At 33.1% G+C, this 21,233-nt stretch overlaps 1 protein-coding gene across 1 annotated transcript in view; it reads right to left on the bottom strand.

The window, feature by feature from the left end:
* The window catches only part of LOC122517740 (calponin homology domain-containing protein DDB_G0272472), a 42,846-nt gene that overhangs the window by 1,685 nt on the left and 19,928 nt on the right, over positions 1-21,233 (bottom strand). Inside the window, 6 exon segments of the mRNA XM_043636284.1 lie at positions 851-1,025; positions 1,432-1,586; positions 6,361-6,516; positions 9,141-9,266; positions 20,062-20,171; positions 20,712-21,142. Of these exon segments, the coding sequence (XP_043492219.1) occupies positions 851-1,025; positions 1,432-1,586; positions 6,361-6,516; positions 9,141-9,266; positions 20,062-20,171; positions 20,712-21,142 (1,153 nt within the window).

Genomic DNA, 21,233 nt, shown 5'->3' with positions numbered 1-21,233 from the left:
ATTCGTTCTTGATAATCGTGTCTAAGATGAAAGATTGAAATAAACGAAACTAAGCTGTGAGAAAAGAACAAAAGCGATTGAAAAGACGAGTAACGGATGGATCACACGTTGTTGGCCGAGCGTGCCAACCTATAATTAACTTTTCTTCGATAGACGACGTTACGAGCTTGTGTGTGTTCGTTCGAAACAAAATAACCCTTTGAAACTTTGATATCGTCGTTACGATATCCTCCTGTTTTTTTCTAAACTTTATTCGAAACCGACCCCGACGATCTACTGGACAGAACGTGTGATGTGCGTAGGCATGGCAAACCCGTTCATTTTAATTAACAATTGCTCCAATTCATCCGCTCACCGCTCACACCGGCATTATGACCATTATGCTTGTTACGATGCGACCATCATAATGGCATAATGCTATGTGCCATGCGATAAAGAACGATAAAATCGTTCAGAAATTATGAGTCATTCGGCTACTAAGTATAGCATTTACTCGCCGAGTAATTTATAGTCGAGAAACGGATGGATCTATCCTCAAAAATGATTGTTATTGATAAAATATAAATAAAATAAGAAAATGTTCATAGGTCAAAGAAAAGATTCGATTAAAGGGAGCAACGTCCTACTACTTTTTCCGAATTTTTTTTTTTTTTAATGTTTTCGTATTCGCTCTGGCTCGTCGTCAAATCGAGTATATTCTAAAAATATGGTATAGGGCTATAATGTAATATTTTGGAACGACGGAGAATTCGCGGTTAGTTCTGGTGTTTGCGAATTGCGTCACGTGAAGTTTTCGCCGTAACGAGCCAGAATACGAGCGGAAACACAAATACACTTGGCACAGTCTTACGATCTTCACGAAGCTGATCCAAGGCTTTACAATGATCTTTCCTTGCTGTGTTCAATCTTTCCTCCATGTTGATGTGTCTCGTCCGTAGCTCGTCCACATCTGAACATGCCGCTAACCATTCGGTCTTCATATTCTCGTAATTTTTCTTTAGTTTCGGCGTTGAAAATGCATCCAGCTGAAAGAATGAGAAATCATAGATCAACAAGTGTTTATCGAAAAAAAAAAACTGAAGAATATTTTTTATCGCTCGCTCTCTTAACACGCTTATGAACAACAATGCCGTTATCGAGACTAGATCTTTGCATTATTAACATTACTAATTATGACAGATATAAATAGCATCTGAGAAATCAAATAAATAATTTTTAATAGATACCAATCGTATCAACCTTTAATAAATTCGTATATAGAAAAGTAAAAGAAAGAAAAGAAAAAAGAAAAAAACGAATTTAATTGTAATAAATAGAAAGTTATGAATTCACTTATACAATTAGTTAGTTAATTGAAAATTGAATTAAAGAATTTGTTACACTCCAAATATTATTATTTTGATTTTGAATTGAAATTTGAATGAAACTTACTTCATATGCCAGATATTGTACGGTCACGGATAAAGCTTGAACGACCTGCTCAGCCCTCTTAACGTGAAAAACATCATAGGGTACGTCCGTTTGAGCGGCCTGATCGCAAGTTTCGATGGTGTTGGTCCTTGACACCGCATAACCGTTTGTGTTATCTGTAACCAATGTCACCGGTGCCATTACCGACAAAGGTGTTGTTCTCCGACGTTAAAAATCGGTCCTTCGAAAATGTTAAGACTCGTTCGTCTCACGAGCATCTTCCATGATATTTTAGCACAACGAATTTGTCAATTGGTTCATCGAGTTCGTCGTAGGGAAAGTTCATCCAACCGATAACGTTTTCTAACTCGAAGATTTAGATTTGAATTTTTTAAAATCATCATGACGACGATCATCTTTTTTCTCTCCAAAAGAAAATTCAATTTTTAAATAAGATAAATCGATTACGATGAAAAACTATCAATAATTGATTTCGATAAAATGACAACGAGTAATTAGACCGGATTACTTTAATGATGGGACAAACAACATTGGGCCAACAAATCGATCGACACGCGACGAAGATTTTTGGTCTGTTTACGTCATCGATAGAGTTCCATTCTCTCGAGACGATGACGGACGTGAAAGCATGCACGGAATTATGATCCTCGCACCCCGCTTGCTTCTTCTTCTTCTTCTTCTTCTTCTTCTTCTTCTTCTTCCTCGATCGCAATTCTTCGCGATCGTGTCGGGGAAGACTGAGTTGAAAAAAAGTCAGCGCACTTAAAGGTCGGATGATCTTGATCGCTTTAGTCGTCCAAGAACACACGCCAGTCCCGCCGAAGGCATACACTGGGTTAAGGTCGACTGTCCGATGAGACCAAGAAAGATAGATAGAGAAAGAGAGAGAGAAAGAGAGGGAAAGAGAGACTCTCGGAATTGTGGAAAGTCTGCGAGAAAACCAAAGACGTCTCTGAGATCACCTTGGCCCGACTTTAGGAGACGTTTTCTACATATGTACTTCCTTCCTTCCTTCCTATTAACAAGACTCGACCAATCTCTTTCTCTTTCCCTCTTATTTCTGCCCAAACATCAAAAGCAAAGTATTTTAAGAACAGATATCTACGCACTTCTCGATATTCATAGTTTCCTTTCTATTTACGTAGCCGATCGAAAAAGATTAAACAGAAAATCAGTCTCCAATGTGCTTACTGAGAAATCAAAATCTAATCTAAAATATCGATTCTTCTCACTACACTGCAATTCTTTGACGAATCTCTTTTCATGTCCAACTAAAGATAAACACAATTTGTCCCAATCTTTTTCTTAATTACACAAAATGAATAACAAAGATTAGAAAATCTTGTTTACACGAATAAAACTTGAGAAAACTCTTCTCGGGGGAAAAAAAAGGGAAACCCGAAATATGAAGATGAAGAAAGAGGTCGGGGGAGTATATTCAAAGTAAACGTCAAAGTTGTGACAAAGATAACAGTGTCCTATCGGCGTTTTGAGACGAATTAGAATCGTCCCTCGTGGCGATTTGTTGGCCGAGTCCGCGGTTCGACTGAATTAGCACGAGCCGCAAGCTGCCTCGAACAGACGATACATTCTCCCTCCCACCACCACCACCACCACTATCACTACTACCATCATTCTTACTACTACTACAATTGCTACTGATATATACTAGCAGTACTAACATTTGAATTAGAACTAAGACCACCTTGAAACGAACTACAGCATTGAAGATGACGGATAATGATAAGGATGGATGAACTGTCTTCAACCGGACACGCAATAAATGTTTATCCATGCGTCTGTGTGTGTGTGTGTGCTCGCGCGAAACTGACCACTCCAGGGAAGGCGCGAAATAAAAATGTCGAAGGCGAGAATCGTGCGCGCGCGCGCGCTCACGATCGCTATGAGTTATTTCAAGGAGTCGTGTTCCGAATAAATTGACTTTTCCATTTGGAATCGGTCATCCTTAGATGGTGCCGTTTGGAAGAAACAATTGATTCAAACAAAGAAAAATAGAGATGAGTTAGAAAATTAGTTGACTCTAATTTACAAGTGATTTTCTTCATTCATCGTTTTCATCAATTTCACTTTTAGTTAATATTATAGAAGAGTTAAATAATTATATTATAGGATTACAAAAATATCAATCAAATAGTCTCTAAATTTAATAAACTTCCTCTTCCTCTTTTTATTAGAATTTTGTTCTGTTATAATATTTATTGTTTTTACCAAGGGTAGGTTGCTTGCCTCACCCCCACTTAATAAATTAATAATAAAAACTAATAATTAATATATAAATATAATATATATGTATATATATATATATTATAATATTATAATTAATATTATATTATATTTATATAATATATAATAATAAAACTAATAATTTAATCTTCTATAAATTGCACAAGGTCGCATAGAAATAAAAAAAAGAGACTACTCCTTCCTTCAGGAACTCGTTAAGGTCATCGAAACTAGCTAACTTCTCTAATCACCGTAGACTCCTTCCTGTCTCGATCGTTTTCATAGCGAGCAAGCACGCATGTTCGAGAACCGTTCATGAATGATTAATGAAAGCGTAAATTAAGGTGATTCTATTGAGAGTAGGAAGACGTACGAAAACACGAGTTATAGAAATCCGATATATTCTCGTAGTAGTAGTAGTAGCAGTAGTAGACTTTGAGTTTGTCTGATCGATGAATCGCTTTCGATAGAAACCTCGAAGTTTCCTTTTTACTACAATAAATAAAAGAACCTTTGGAGAACGCTCAGTGCTGCGGGCTAAGAAGAGACAGGATTCACAGTGGTATATTGCTAATGTGTGATCCAGTGAAAGCAGAGTAACTTTCTTCTTCAAAGTAAAGCTAACAGAATACACAGATAGATCATATGTTATATATATGCATGTCTGTATATGTGTCTGTGTGTTTTGGGTACATGTTTGTGTAAACCAGCGTGAAAACATGCGCGTACGCAACGCGAAATGACCGTGGGACGTTTTTAGAAAACGTCCACTACTGTTCTTACTATTACTACTATTACTACTACTATACCACCACCACCACCACCACCACCACTACTATTACCGTAGCCAACCGTAGCTCGCGGTCAATGAATTAGAAAGTCAACGCGAACACGTTTGTTTCATGCCGCACGAGATAACGTTAAAACCCCGTCCTCTTTCGGAAAAGGCCTTCCTGAGTTTCTTGTTCTCTCTCTCTCTTTCTCTCTCTCTCTTTTACTCTCTTTATTTTTCTCTCTTTTTCTAATACTGCATATGGAAATTTACTAACGGCCAGCTTTTGACCGGTCGTTAGACGACGAACTTTTACTGCTTGGACACAAATGAGTATGAGGAATTTGTATTCCAGAATGTGTGTTTTTGCTGAGATTTTTCCCTACGTGAAAGTTCCTTTCTAGTTTTCAAAGAAAAACATTTTCTAGTATTAAAGAAGAGAGTGACTCGCGACTGATGTAATCTTGCGATCAGCTGGATAATAATCGATGCAATAGAATAACAATTATATGGATATAAGAATTTCAAAATGAAAATATGAGAAATGTCTATTTACCGTTTTATTCCTTTTAAATAACGTAATATTGCGATTAATTCAATTATTAATTTAATTAATAATTAAATTTAAATTATTATTAAAAATAGAAAATACGTAGATAAATGAATTAAAAAATATCCCCACATCGTTTATATAAATTTTTAGTATAAGTAAATAAATAAATACAGAGTTATTATATAACTTCCATGAGTATCTTTATATAAATAAATCATTTGATATAGCAAGGTCAAAAAGATATAAATCGGTAAACAAATCATGTCTAATTTCTTTCTATCGACTTTCTTCAAGCGTCGAAATTAACTTGAAAACGAGCCAACCGAGGAACGATGAGAGAAAACTTAAAAAGATTTCTCAATCCACTAGCAATTTCCAACATTATTTCGAGGATTGTAAACTTTGTTCATTGACAGTTAGACGATCGTTAACGAGTCAATACTTATCAAGCCTAACGTGTTCGATCCCGATTTATCTTATGAATCGATTTCGTCATCATTAGGTTCTATTTAAATCTCGAAGCTTGCTTCCGCTTCGATTTCGATTACCGGCCGCTCCAAGGAAGATGCTCGAAGAAAAATAGCAAAAGATTTCATAAGCGCAAGATAACAAAAATATTTATTTATTTATTCTTATTCAAACTTCCACTATTATTTTCATATCACGTGATAAAACGAAGATATATACGTATTACGGTAATTATTAAAAAAACTTTTATAGATTTAATTTATAAATAATTTTTTATTTAATTATTAATATATATATTAATAAATAAAAAAAAAACTGATGTGTGTACTTATGTACGCACGTAAGAAGTTATACTTCTTTGGCGTACCAAAACGAATATAACCTCAATAACCTCAAAAATAACTTCAAAAAATAACTTAAAAAAAAATATCAAAATCAAATATCAAAATATCAAAAAGATATCAGTCCACACTAAATATAAAGGAGATATATCGAATTAATTTATGCGTCAACGGGCATGGCGCGGTGATAAAACTACTTCCCGCTCGATCATTTTAAGTCAAGCAGCGCTGAGTACGACTGGTACTTGGATGGGTGACCCGCTTGAGAAAAAAAAGAGGAAGAAGAAAAAAGAGACGACTTCATGCCGTAAAATTTGAAATCGCTTTGCCGCGCATCGTAAATACCGACAAACTTCATGGTGTCGCTCGGAAAAAAATCTCACTCCCAAACGCGCCAAAAGAAGTATAACCTCAAAAAGATAATATTATTATATTTTCATAGAACTATATTTTGTGTATATCTTCGTTCATACCATTTGATTTCGAATGAAAATAAATGTCATACACATTATCACGTTTACCAATTAAAAATATTCTCGATCAATAAATACCTTTTTCTATTTGTCTCGTGGCACGTTGCTGTTGCTGTTGTTGTTGTTGTTGTTGTTGTGGTTGCTGCTGTCGTTGCTGTGACGGTTGTTTGGCAGGGACATTGGCCGTTAATCTCCTTGTAATCGGCTGCTTGCGCGACGCCGTCGGGCTCTTTTCTGCAACAGAGAAAATTCAACGTTAACGAGAGCATGCCGAACCAACGGCTAACCGGTAGTTGCTACGAGTCGTGTAACGATGATAGCTTCTCCGAGTACCGTAACACCGTGAACCGTTTTATCGCCCGTATAAGATAAAAAGGTACGGGTCTTTGACGCTACACTTTGAATCGTTACGCCTTTACCTTTCCTTCCTCCTTCTTCTTTATTTTCTTTATTTTTCACTTCCATGTACTTCCTCATTCGGAAAATCATTTTGAGAGATAGTTGATAACTAGGAAAGAAGAATTTTAGCGAAAGAGTTTTAGCGTCAAATATTCAGACGAAAATGCAATGCGACAGCGAGAGTAGTTTGACAGGTTGATCGAGAACGCTACCATTAAACGCGAGCTTAATTGGACGTATAACCGATCGGACGTGTACAAATAATCGAGCCTCTCGATCTTCTTGGGAATCGAATCGATCGATCAAGGGAGAATGAAAGAATATTTGTTGCACTGTGAATTATGAGAAAATATTATTTGTTTCTTTCTTCATTTCTTTCTCTTTATCTTACACTTTATTTATCTCACGATTTTCTTCTAACTTTTATAGATTGTGTATTGTCTAATAATAGATAATTGTAAGAGAGAAAATCTTATGATAATTATTTGAAAATATTCTACATCGAACGAATTCATTTATAATCATTTAACATTACTTTACAAATATTCGTAATTATTCAAAAAGTTAACTAAACAGATTATTATAAATTAGAAAAATTCGTAATTACCGAAACCACTGAAAACACCTCGGACCATGTCTCAAAACTTGCGTACTTTATGAATGTAACTAACCGACTGAAACTAATTCGATCTTTTCCTCGAATCTTTGTTTACAATCAGCAAAAGGATTTATCTATCGAAGGACTCGTAATGTCACCATTTTACCTACCTAACACTTTACTCAAAACATTAATATTTAGTCACTCGTCGAACTATCTATATAACACAGATATGTAAATATCCTATAAACACGTTTTTTGAACACAAACATTACGAGTAACACATGTTATCAACTTTGTTTATATACTGGTTAAAAATGACGTGGATTAGGATTATTAAATATCGTAACATTGTATTAATTTGTAACATTGATGTATGAATATTCAACGAATGTACTCGTTACGGGTAATACAATACATCCTATATCAAATTTGTTTGCATGTTAGATAGAATAATCGTGGAAAAAATATTAAAGAAAAGAAAAATGAAAAGAAAATATGCATATACTATAATTCGAAGAATTCAAGCTACGTTTGTTCCGGTTGGCTGTAAGTTGCACTTGGTGCATCGGGCTCGGCAAACTCGATCGCCGCGCACAAACGTTGCCCACATTCGGAGGTACTTCGATCATTACTAATGCTGATCACGTATCACTGTCACACGAGTCAGCTCACAAATCACGTTCTCACTGCCGTGGAATATTTTGGTTGACTGTTACTCGTTCCCGAAGAACATTTCTCCTCTTCACTAAAGTATAGAAAATTCTTTAATCGCGGATACCCGTAGACTGTGCGTGTGTTCACTCGTTCGCAGCTCTCGACGAACTGTTTGCCGGTAGTTCACAAGCAACATGCTACGTTGAATTTACGAATGGGGATAAGGAGAGATGGTTTGGCCTCGTCGAAATGTTGGTGAGGGGCTACAACCGTTAAAATTTTACCTGGCTTTTGGAAAAAAAAAGGTTCCCTATATTTGATCCTTTTATCAGATTATTAGTAGACGGTATTTTATCCTTTCTAAATCCTAGAAAGGTCTGAATATTTTGAATTGCGAGAATATTTTCGACAAAGGACATTTACAAATTTTTCTTCGCATTTATGAAAAGGGATTAGCATTTAACAAAAGTTTATTGTCATTCTTGCTAAACATAACCTTAAACTTTCCTAAATTTTTAAACATACAAATTCTGAAATGGCTTAATTTCTCCCAAATATGCTAATTATTCTAGATTTTCTTACTATTTCAATACTGACTACGACAAAATATTGACAACGTTTAATTCGAAATTATTTCGATTTAATATTTAAAATGTCACATTTAAATAATTATGTTATACGAACACAGCCATAAACGACGACTAACACGAGTTTCATTTTAAATTCAACGCTTGTTGCGATTACATCTTAGTTGGTAACGTTCCTGGAAATAAATTTTACAAGATTCGCATAAATATTTGAGAAGTTTTAATAAGAAAATGTCGAAATTTTTAAATAAAAATATAGAAAAACTGATATTAAAAAGGGAAAACGAAATAACACTGTTAATGATGCTTGCCATTTAAGTTACAAACAAACATGTACTAATGGTTGCATAAATTCAGGAGTAAGTTAAGTTAAAGAAAGCCGCTTTGATCGTGTTAGGTCTCCAACCGGAAGTACGCAGCGTTGCCCTCAGCCTTGTGTCTCCGTGCTTCATCGACGAACATAACGTATATAAATTCGTCGTAAATTCATCAACTCGATTTATCAACCATCTCGTTCCTCCTCTCTTTCTCTTTCTTCTCTCTTACACACGCACGCACGTACGCACAAACACAAACAAACAAACAAATCTTTTTATTCTCCTCTAGCTCACACTTACCAAGATTGATTGTTGCCACTGAAGGACAATTTTTCTTTTCTCGAAAACTATTGACACGACCCTGCTGACCATTACGACCGTTTGCTACAATTCTTCTTGGTGAACTTCCCGACGTCGGTGATCTCTCTGTAATAATAAATGCGAAATAAGATATCTCGTTTCGATTGTTCAATCTTGAGTGTTATAAATCATGAGTCCAATTTAAAGAGATTGGTTAATCTTGGACTCTATTTTTGTTTAGTTTAAAAAAGTTCAAAAAATTGTATTCTTACTGTACTAAGCTTTTAAAAACCATGTATGGTTTGCATTTTATGGTGAAATAAATAAAATAGGATTTAAAAAATCCATAAATCAATTGACAGATATGTATTATTGCTGTAAACGAATTTAATTTATAATCAAAATTTGTAATAATACTTATCACACATAATTTTATTTTTATTTTTAATTTAACTATGTAAGAGATTTTTAACAACAACAAAAAGTTACTGCTATGCTAATTGAACCATTCATATATCAAATTGATAAACTTTACAAAACAAGAAGTAGAAAAAATTGATAAATTAATATACACTATCGTTTCATTTATCATTGAAAGGCCATACAAATTGTTCTCATTTAGTAATATTTAGTCTAATTATTAAAGAAATTTATTTTAAACAAAAAGTTAATTATTGATCAATCGTTTTGATAATAAAATTTAAAAAATTCTAAGGGTGGAGTTAAGCACTTTTGCTCAATGAAGAATGAAGAATCAAATAACAGCTAATGTCAACTGACTTATGGGTCATCTTGTATATGAATGTATGATTTCAAAGTTACATGACATTTAAAAGAACTCGATGGGAAAAGATACGAAAGAAATTGATCCAATCATGGAGAATCGTATATCATGATTTCTTAAGAAATGGAAGGAATCCAATATCTAATGATCGAATGATCGTGAAACTTATCGAGGTGGAACATTATATCGCTCTCCAATGATTAACACTTTTTCACGTATCATCGGATCTCGTGGCCGACGAGCAGCTGCAACGAGCAGTAAACGAAGTTTACGTCGTTCCGTACGTCGATTACGCTGCTAACGAGAAAAGGAAAAGGTTTATAATATATGTATGTATACCAAGTAACCAGTCGTCGGCGTACCTTCTAAACGAGTACATATAACGGCTCGTCGTTAGAGGTTCGCATACTTTCGTGACACAAAACTTCTTATGGTAACATACATTTTTTCTGCTTCTCGAATATACAACAAACAAAGTTATTATAATCGAAATATATCGAAATATAATATACTTTTTAATAAAGTTATACTATGATAATTAATATCATTATTATTATTATATTCGTTATATATAGATAATTATATATTATATGAGAGAAAAAAAAAATATTAATATTGTAGAAATTTCTAGTATTTGTAAAAAAATACTAGAAAAAAAAATACTAGTATTGTAGAAATAGTGGATTCTCCTTTAATTTATCCAAAGTCACTAGAAAGTTTATATGCAAGCGAATCACTGCGTTAGAAAAATAAAAGTTATGTGATTTTGAGAAAAATATATGTAAAGTGAGTTACACAGAAATATTCGTACCCTTTACCATTGAAAATTTTAAATAATTGATATTTACTTGTAATGCAAAGCATTTAAATTATTATATACACACAAATCTATTTTAAAATTACTAAAGTTTCAAATTGATGTCAATTTAATTATATACATTAACATTTTATTTTTATATACAATACAAGAGAGTATTTGTACTTGCGTAAGATATAATAAAAATATACAATTATTATTTCTGTAAGTAGTACTTGCATTTTATAATGTTTTTCAGATGGACGGGCATATCTTGTGAAGCGAATTTTTTTATTAGAGTTATCAAGTTTTACTTTCTTTTTATAATATAATATTCTTGTGAAATAAATTATATATCCATTTAGAAGAAAAATAATCCTAAAATATGTTTCTGTTTATAAGAATATTGAAATATTGTATTACAAGAAAATATTAGTTGTTTTAAATTGAAAATGGAGGTATAAATACTCCTGAGAGATTCACTGTGTATATTAAAAATATAAATAAAATATATTTATATATATTAAATTAAAAAATATATATATTAAATTAATTTAAAAATTATTTTAAAATATATATATAAAATATAAATAAAATATATATTTATAAATGAAGACACGAATTTTCTGAGTCACTCAAACTATATAACGTGTAAGAAAATAAATAATAGCGTTTGATAAAATAATTGAGTCTTTTCTCGTTTGTTCAAGTCACTAGAAAGTTGATTTAAAAACTAACCATGGCGATAGAGAAAAAGTGTTATGATAATAGATATATTAAGACGTGTGAAAAGGAGACTAGTGCATTAGAAATAGTTGATTCCTTTCTCATTTATTCAGAGTCACTAGAAAGTCGATTAAAAGGCGAACTATCGCAATAAAAAGATAATAGATAGACGATCTTTTACCAGTTTCACACTTGACGGGAAAAAAAGTAGTCACGCGAGTATAGTTCTATTATGTCAGGCTAATGAAATTCTTTAAGAGGATACGACTATGGCAGGAAGACTGTTACTGGGGAACGAATGAACAGGATACACTTGAGCGACGTTCTCACGACATTATTTTGCTACTGAGCTTATATCCTATATATTAATTGTAAGATCTTTCATCATTTTATAACTCTTCATTTCGCGTGGGATCGCCATTGATCCTTGAAGAAACAATAATAATCTACACTTCGAGGACTCTCACTTATTTTCTCTGTACTTTTATTTTTATTTTTATTTTTATTTTTATTTTTTTTTCATCTCGACTGACTCGACTTCCTGTCTATCATTGAAATAGATTAATCAAATGATGATAAAATACTTGACGTATAATTTCATCGTTTGTATAATAAACACTTGAAATTTATATTTTTTTTTTTAGAAATTTTTATATTAGAAATATATTATTATATTAAATATTAATAATATTATATTCAATATTAGTTTAATTTATTTAATTTCTCGTTTATTATCGACCAGAATGAATCCATTGAGAGAAGATAAAAAGAATATGATGCTTAATTGAATTTCATCGTTTGTATAATAAAAGTTTGTATAATAAACACTTGAAAATTATATTTTTTTTTTTTAGAAATTTTTATATTACAAATATATTATTATTATATTAAATATTAATAATATTATATATTTAGTTCAATTTATTTAATTTCTCGCTTATTATCGACCAGAATGAATCCATTGAGAGAAGATAAAAAGAATATGATGCTTAATTGAATTTCATCGTTTGTATAATAAGAGTTTGTATAATAAACACTTGAAAATTATTTTTTTTTTTAGAAATTTTTATTACAAATATATTATTATTATATTAAATATTAATAATATATATTTTAGTTTAATTTATTTAATTTCTCGTCTATTATCGACCAGAATGAATCCATTGAGAGAAGATAAAAAGAATATGATGCTTAATTGAATTTCATCGTTTGTATAATAAGAGTTTGTATAATAAACACTTGAAAATTATATTTTTTTTTAGAAATTTTTATATTAGAAATATATTATTATTATATTAAATATTAATAATATTATATATTTTAGTTCAATTTATTTAATTTCTCGTTTATTATCGACCAGAATGAATCCATTGAGAGAAGATAAAAAGAATATGATGCTTAATTGAATTTCATCGTATAATTCGTTGTATCATTAATTCGATTTTTTTGTCAAGAAATCTCTATGAAAAATATATCATTAGATTATATATCTCGACATATTCGATTTCTCGCCTGTCATCGGCACAGATGAATCGATCTGACGAAGACAAAAAGCGTGACATCTAATTAAAGTTCATCCTTTTGAAGTTAAAGTAATTCGCTTTATAATTGAAACAATTTTCTCTAATAAATCTCTATTAAGAGAATATACTATAATTATTATTATTTTTGAACTAAATCGAACACGTGTTATAATTTTTGTTCTCACTATTCTCAACGTGGCATCCATTTTTCAATTATCCCGATTTAACTGTATCAAGAGGGAAGAGCATGGAAGAGAAACTCGGTCACCCAGTAAAAGTGGGATACCTTTGATCCTCCCTAAAATACTTTAGTCTCTGGAGAAATCACTCGACCCAAAGTCCAATTCCACGAATATTCATGTATTGTAGGTAGATCGTTGTGGATATCAAAACTTTCTATGTTAAACGGAGCACGAAGGATCATGAGCAAATATATAAAAAAAAAAAATAAAAAAATCTGAAAATTTGTATTCAATACAAAATTACTTCCTATTTGTACTCTCCTATTAGTTTAATTCCTAATATCTGATAATCATTTATTAGCAAGTATATAGACATAGTAGATTTTAACCGCATGAAATCTTAAAGATCGTAGAAAATAAAATAGCATATAAAAGAAAAATAAGTATTAAGCAAGTAAATTGCATGTGCAAAGATTTTATACACTCGTGTAATTAAAATACCTTCTCGTGGTTTCTTCAATGTTAAGAAAAAATACCCAGCAAGATAATTCGCGTGGAATTTGATTAAGAGATTATACGAATTATAAATTTAGCCTTACTTGCGAGCTCTTTAATCGTAAATGTAGAAACTTAATTAAAAGATGAAAATTAGAGAAAGGTGAAGTGTCCGTAAAACGTTTTCTACCTCGCTTAAAGCTGCCTAATCTCATCTTCGTAGAATCCCTCACGAAATCCGTACGAAGTGATGGCCTGCCCTTCGAACCTTGCTGTCCCATCTTGAAGGCACGTATTTTCCCTTCACTGATACTCCATTGTAGAGGAAAGCGATCCGAAACTTTCACCTGATCCTCTCTCGAAGGCCGAACTCAAGGATCGCTTGGAAATTGATCGAACATTGGAACGCGAATATTTCCGATCGAACGCACGATCTTGCCTGCATTTTTATTTAATCTTTAACTATAGGACGATATATAACTGACAATCCTTTTCGTATAATTTTCTTTCATTTCAAAATGTATTCAATATATAAATCGATTCCTATCCATTTTCTTCGAAATAAAGAATAATCTTGTTCATCGATATATTTTTCGTACTTCGATTAAGAAAATTAGTCCAATCGTTTAATGCGATTTCTTTTTATATCGTCCGAAAAAGAAATAAATCGATTATTTTTATCTCTTTTTTGATATTTTCGAATAAGTTTTCGTCAACGATCGAAATGGAACGGAAAAAATGATCGGCACGGATCGATATCACGTACGTATATACGTATACACATACACACACATAGCAATGATCACAGTTAGCACATTCTGTTTTGCCAGATCTCTCTGAAGATAAATAATTCCGAAGCGTTCGTTCTCTTTCACTGAACGGATTCGTCGCGCGTCCACCACCGGTCGTCGTCGTAGGTTTAACATCTGATTCTGTTGCGTAAGTAGGTAAGATCGGAGAGTTCCAACGATGGTTGTTGTTGGGTAGTGGTGGTGTCGGTGGTGGTGGCGCAGGACCGCTGCTCGTCGGCCTTGGAAACGCACGTGGTCGTCGGCTGCTATTCGCTGCACCTGCCCGTTCTGCCGGTTGATCGAATGAGAGAGAGAGAGAAAGAGAGAAAAAGAGAGAAACAGAAAGAAATAAAGAAAGAGAGAGAGAGAGAGAGAGAAAGAGATGAAAAAGTAAGACAAGCAAGAGGAGAACAAACGTGCTCCGTTGAAGGAACGTGCCGCACGTACGTAGTGTAAGAAGGTAGAAGACGAGGAAAGGCAATGCCGGAAATAAACCGGGAGTGCCGTTGACCCGCGAGTGCTCCTCTTCGAGTACGACTTCTCAAAACGTACGAGGAGTCTTTACATTTCAAAGTTTCTTCTTCGATTTTCTCCGAAATATAATTTCCCTTTCCTCTGTAATTGTCTTCTTTACTTGACAATTATCCGAGATGAAAATTTCCTTCCGAGCTAAGAATTCTGATATCTTCGATTTAATCGAGAAGAAGGTTATCTCACGCGATGAATTATTTATCTCTGCCAGATTTGATTAATCATATTGAAAATCAACGATTGTTCTTCTACCTTTTCTTTTCCATTCGTCGTTATTATTTTTCTTATTGTTGTTATCGTCGTTCTCGTAGTTGTTGAACCTTGAACTTTCAAACAACCATTCCTCCCGAAGACTTTTTCTTCGCGCGCTATTACAGGAAAGGAACTCTCTAATATGCATTTCACGTTCGGCTCGTCGAAGGTTCCGTTGGTTGCTTTTTCTTGATGATGATGATGATGATGATGATAGTCAACTAATGCACTTGTTTGTCTTCTTTAACCAATTTGATCTCACTTCTTACGACGAAAGGAAATTTCCAAACGCATTAAATACGTTTTTGTTCGTATAAGGAAAAGAATTTCAAGGATTCATTCGAGTTATTCCATAGATAGAGTTGATAGAATTTATTCCTTATCATCGCGTCATATTACCGATTTTGGAAGAGATTTGAAGAACGTTTGGATGATTCCATAGTTTCGATGATTCGAGCAACACCGAGCTCGAATTCTTCACGACCTTTTGTTTCCAACATCGTGACGTTCTCGATGACATCTTAAAAATGTAAAGGAGAATTGTTCGTCAAATAAAACTCTCTTTTCGATTAACACCGAAACTCTCTCAACCGTGCCAAGACTCTCTTTTCTTTTCTTTTCTTTTCTTTCCTTTTCTTTTGTTTCCTTTCTCGCGACGAAGAGCGCAGCCTCTAAATCGATCTCAGGGGAGAATATTTCTCGAGAACAGCGCCGATGATTGCGTCGTTGTTGAAAATCCAAATCAAAGGGGGGGGGGAATCAGGTTTTATTATGATATTCGAATATGTAGTAACCAACGTCGATGTATTTCTATCGAAGTTAAATGAGAAAAAAGATAACGAAATAACAACGACCAGAAGAAGAAGAAGAAGAAGAATATGAAGAAGATGAAGAAGAAGAAGGAACGAGGTCACAACGACGTGCTAACGAACAACCTCTTTCGAACGCAGCCGCGACTTGACCTGAACCCTCTCTTGATTACCACCTTAAGAGAGACGAGAAAATAAGAGAAAGAGTAGAACGTTCTCTCTAATCTCGATTTAAACTGCAACAGCAGCAGCAGCAGCACGATATGGTAACCACAAAAATAACACGGATTTAACAGCAGCAGCACGTTCTTCTTCTTCTTCTCGTTGATGATGGTTGATGTATCTTTTCTTCTCTCAAACGTTTCGATTAAACTTCGAACCACTTGGGATTCGTTGCTGACTCGAATAAGAGAGATCGGTTAAGAGGAGAAAGAATGGTCAGGAGGAACGAGGGAGATGGTAGCTTGCTTGAATGGGAAAAAAAAGATGATAGGAGGCTCCGGAAGTGCAAAAGAGAGAGAGAGACAGTAAAGACACATATATACAACGTCCGAGCGTGCACGATGCCCGCCGAGTACTGCCGACTGGATGCTGCCTCAGCCTCCTCCATCCGGTGGAACGGCTTCGATGGAAAGCAAACTATCCAATGGCGCCGGAAGAGGGGCGCCCGTCTTTACCTCTCCTCCTCTCTTCCTCCTCCTCCTCCTCCTACTCCTCCAGCACCCATAGCACCAACCTCCGTGGCCGAGTTTCGCGAGAGACGCGCCACCAGTCATCGGGTCGATAGAAAACAACCCTCCCATGCAAACGCACATGCTCACCCAGCGAAAATACTGATTCACCACCCTCCTATCTTCTGACGTAATAACGTTATACCCGGGCGCCGCCCTAAAGAAATCCGAGGTCAAGGGTCTAACCGAACCAACGTATGTTGATTTTGTATTGACGTTAGGAGGAGAATTTTATCTTTGAAAGGGATCGTCTGGTAGACGATGGAAATTCTTTCTTTTTTTGCACGATTAATTTTCTCACGTATACTTATAGACGAATGACAACCAAAATGCTAATTTGACGCGTTCTTTTTTAGTTTCAGTACTTCGTCAATGTCTCTTTTTTATAAAAGTATTATTTAAATTTATGTTCTATTGTTAAGATCACTCGTTAATAATTATATATATATATATTTTTTTGTATATATGTGTTGGAGAGTTAAGTGAGACTAACTGCGAATAATAAAAACGAAGATAGAATCTTAGGTCGAAGAACGAAGAAGTTCAAGGACACGACGTACTAGAACGAAGTTAAGGTAACAGGGGTGGTAAATTATTATTCTAGATTTTGTTTAGTCATTCTTAAAAAATAGTTGCTTTTAGTAAAAAAATTAATGATTAAATAAAGGAATAAAGTGGCAAGAGTCGGCAAAAAAATAGAAAAGGGAAGGGCGTTAATTTCCCCTTTTATTTGCTCATTTTACGAACGTTATTCTACGCCCATTTTCTTATGCTTACAACCGCAGTGCGGTATCGGGGGACTATAATACGCCGAAATTATCATCGAAACGAGTATGGCCGTCGGCAACGACGAATACGCGTATTGACGGTTGTTCCGTTCTTTGTCGCAAAAACGTACGCGATGAAGGAACAACGCATGACATGCGCACAAGGTTTTCCCAATTATGACTCTAATACGTTGACAACATAATCGAGGCTTTGTTGTTAACTTGCTATCTATCAGTATCCAAAAAAATTAACACATTGTATTGTGGTTACATCCGAATAAAATTTCCAAATATCATTTATATATATTACCTATATAATATTTTAAACTTTGATAAAATAATAATATTATTGGATTGTATAATCTAATTTATATAATATATATCAAATAAATTTGTAAAATATAATAAAAATTTATATATAAAAAAATTTGTATATATAGAAATTTATAAAATATAATAAAATAATTTTTTTTTATTTTATTTCCTACAAAATCATCGAAATATACTTGCATTGCCTAATACGTTAATTTCAAATGAATTAAAATAATTATAAAATGATTACCACGTACATGTGTGTGAATACTTTGAAAACAGTAAATTTTCATTGATAACAAGCAGATAATAGTTGGCATTAGAGGCAGTAATAAAAGATAGTGCAATAATAATAATAATAATACTAACGATTGACATAGTAACGATATTAATTCTTTTCCGTTTAAAAATATGAAACGATACAAATGTTATTACAGTAGGTAGAGATAATAAAAACGTATGGCGTTTGATGATATAACTGTTGTATCTATGTCGAAATGTAATTGTATTATTTATTCATTTAGAAAAATGATATAAGAATAAAGAAAATGCAAGTCCGATAGTTTGTATCTTGATATTAGAAATAGAAGGTGATCGTAAGGCTACTTTTCATTGTACTTTAACCAACTAGCAGACGTTCGTTCGTTCTCCAAGGCTCTTTCTATCCCGTTTCATAGCCCGGTTTTCATTCCCCACTATGCGAACGGCTGCGATAGGAACACATAAGCTAACACAACCGGCCGACATAACTCTCGTCGCCTTTCTTCAATCCTTCCAAGAACGCGTAAACGTACGTCACGGGCGTAGCACATTTTACGAGCAGCACGAAATAGCCTTCTCGCCTCTATGCAGCTTCTTCGATCATTACCGTATTGCGTTATGGAATTATTAGTTCATATTGGATGGTAATTACTATGCTATAATAATCACTTTATTTTGTTGGATCACTTTCGATTAACTCCGTTGGTATATAATAAAGTTTAAGTAAAATGTTCATTTCATTACTATCTATTTATATTGAATATGAATCTTATTAAATAATTTATAGCAATTTTAAAAATTTTGTAAGCTAACTTACATTACTGCTCAATAAGCCAAATTTAATAATATTTTTTGAGATATGTCGAATTGTTTGTATTTGAGTATGAAGAAGTATTAATCCTAACCTTAATGTTTTACTGCTTTTTTGAAAGCTCCAAGTATATATATAGTAAAGAATAAATGTTGTTTTGATTATAGAAACGACTTCCACTCATAATATCAACAAACAAATAATTAATTACGTTAAAATATTCATTTCATTATTATCTATTTATATTGAATATGAATCTTATTAAATAATTTATAGCAATTTTAAAATTCTGTAAGTTAACTTACATTACTATTTAATAAGCCGAATTAAATAATATTTTTTTTGAGATATATCGAATTGTTTGTATTTGAGTATAAAGAAGTATTAATCCTAACCTTAATGTTTTACTGCTTTTTTGAAAGCTCCAAGTATTATATATATAGTATAAGAATAAATGTTGTTTTGATTATAGAAACGACTTCCACTCATAATATCAACAAACAAATAATTAATTACGTTAAAATGTTCATTTCATTATTATCTATTTATATTGCATATGAATCTTATTAAATAATTTATAGCAATTTTAAAAATTTTGTAAGCTAACTTACATTACTGTTCAATAAGCCAAATTAAATAATATTTTTTTGAGATATATCGAATTGTTTGTATTTGAGTATGAAGAAGTATTAATCCTAACCTTAATGTTTTACTGCTTTTTTGAAAGCTCCAAGTATTATATATATAGTATAAGAATAAATGTTGTTTTGATTATAGAAACGACTTCCACTCATAATATCAACAACGCATTAAATCCTTTCGGGATGTTGCACTACGATTATCATCGTCATAATATTCGTTCATGAATGTTTAACACGATTTAAATAACGCCTCTGAAATATCCTCTTAGCACGAATTCCAGAGACTCATCAGGGAGATTTTCCTCTGCACGCCTAAGTTTTCCCATTACGAACGAGACGGCGCCGCGCGATGAGTTTATTCCCGCAAATAGGATTTGCTAGGTATGAACGAGTCGTGGTAGGGAAAACAGTGTTTTTAGTTACGAGAAAAAGCGAGAATATATATATATATAGGAAAGAAACGATGAATTCAATTCAAAAGCAAAACGAATGAAAGTTAATTGACTTACTACGAGCTTCTTTACTGGGAGCACTGCTGAGATCGCTCATGGAACTTCGAACCGAGCTTCTAGCTGTCTCTTGCATGGGTGACTTTACTGTTTGCCTTCCACGCGTTCTTCTATAAATCAAATTTGATTTATTTAATATCAGAATATTATCTTTACTTTTATTTTTTTTATATAAATGCTTTCTGTGTAACATGTTAATACGTTGACTGAAAAGTCGGACATCAGTAAAAAATGTTTAAGCGATTAAAACAATATGAATATTGACAATTAAAAAAATGTTGAACTTTATTGTTCAGTATTATATTATTCTCTTGTAGTTCTTTGAAAGCATCGTGCAAATCTGGCATGGCAGTCAACGTCAAGTGTATTTTAATCAATTTTCCACTCGTCTCATTTACTAAGTTTGTATTATATTTAAAAAAAATAATACGATATACTGAATTGTGTGAATTATTGTGTTGAATTGAATAAAATTATTATATGCTACATATTTATTTGCTTATCTTCCACTAATGACTGCCACGATGTAAAACAAGAAAAATCATATAACGGAAAGTTCAATTACGGTCATTAATAAAATTGAATTAAGTTGAAATGAAATAAAAAAAAATATCGATTACAAGTATACGTTAATTGAAACCTATTTGTACCTTTTATCCTTGCTATTGTTATTATCCGCATCAGTAACTTTTTGTAATGTTGCTCCAAGAGTTGGTGATTGCGTTAGGCCTTGTAAAACCCTAGATTTAACTTCTTTTCTTAAGGATCTCGTTCTCTGTTCGTTTTTACCGGCCTCGATCTTACTCATCACCGCATCCCATCGACTTCCTTTTCTTTGAGATCGTTGGGATCGTCTAGCTTCCTTCTCCGCCTCATCTTTTGGGCCGGATTCAATCATCGCTTTAATCTTCGATACAACATTTCTCTTAGGCATCTTGTATTTTTTTAAAGAACTCGATTCTGTTTTATTTGAAGATTTAATTCTAGGCATATCGTTTGATCTATTAACTTCGATAACCGTAATTTCAGCAGTTTTCAATGCCGTATCCACTTCATTTGACGAATCTATACTGGTTAAAACCTAAAAGAAAAATAAATTTGGAAATCACTAACTTTGTAAATATGCGGTGTGTATCTATATTTTATATTATATTTTAATGTAACTTATTAGA

This window comes from Polistes fuscatus, unplaced genomic scaffold (assembly GCF_010416935.1).
Source record: "Polistes fuscatus isolate 324 unplaced genomic scaffold, CU_Pfus_HIC Scaffold1, whole genome shotgun sequence".
Classification (NCBI taxonomy): Eukaryota; Metazoa; Arthropoda; class Insecta; order Hymenoptera; family Vespidae; genus Polistes; species Polistes fuscatus.
The sequence above is the reverse complement of the archived record's forward strand: the minus strand, read 5'-3'. Positions and strand labels throughout refer to the sequence as shown.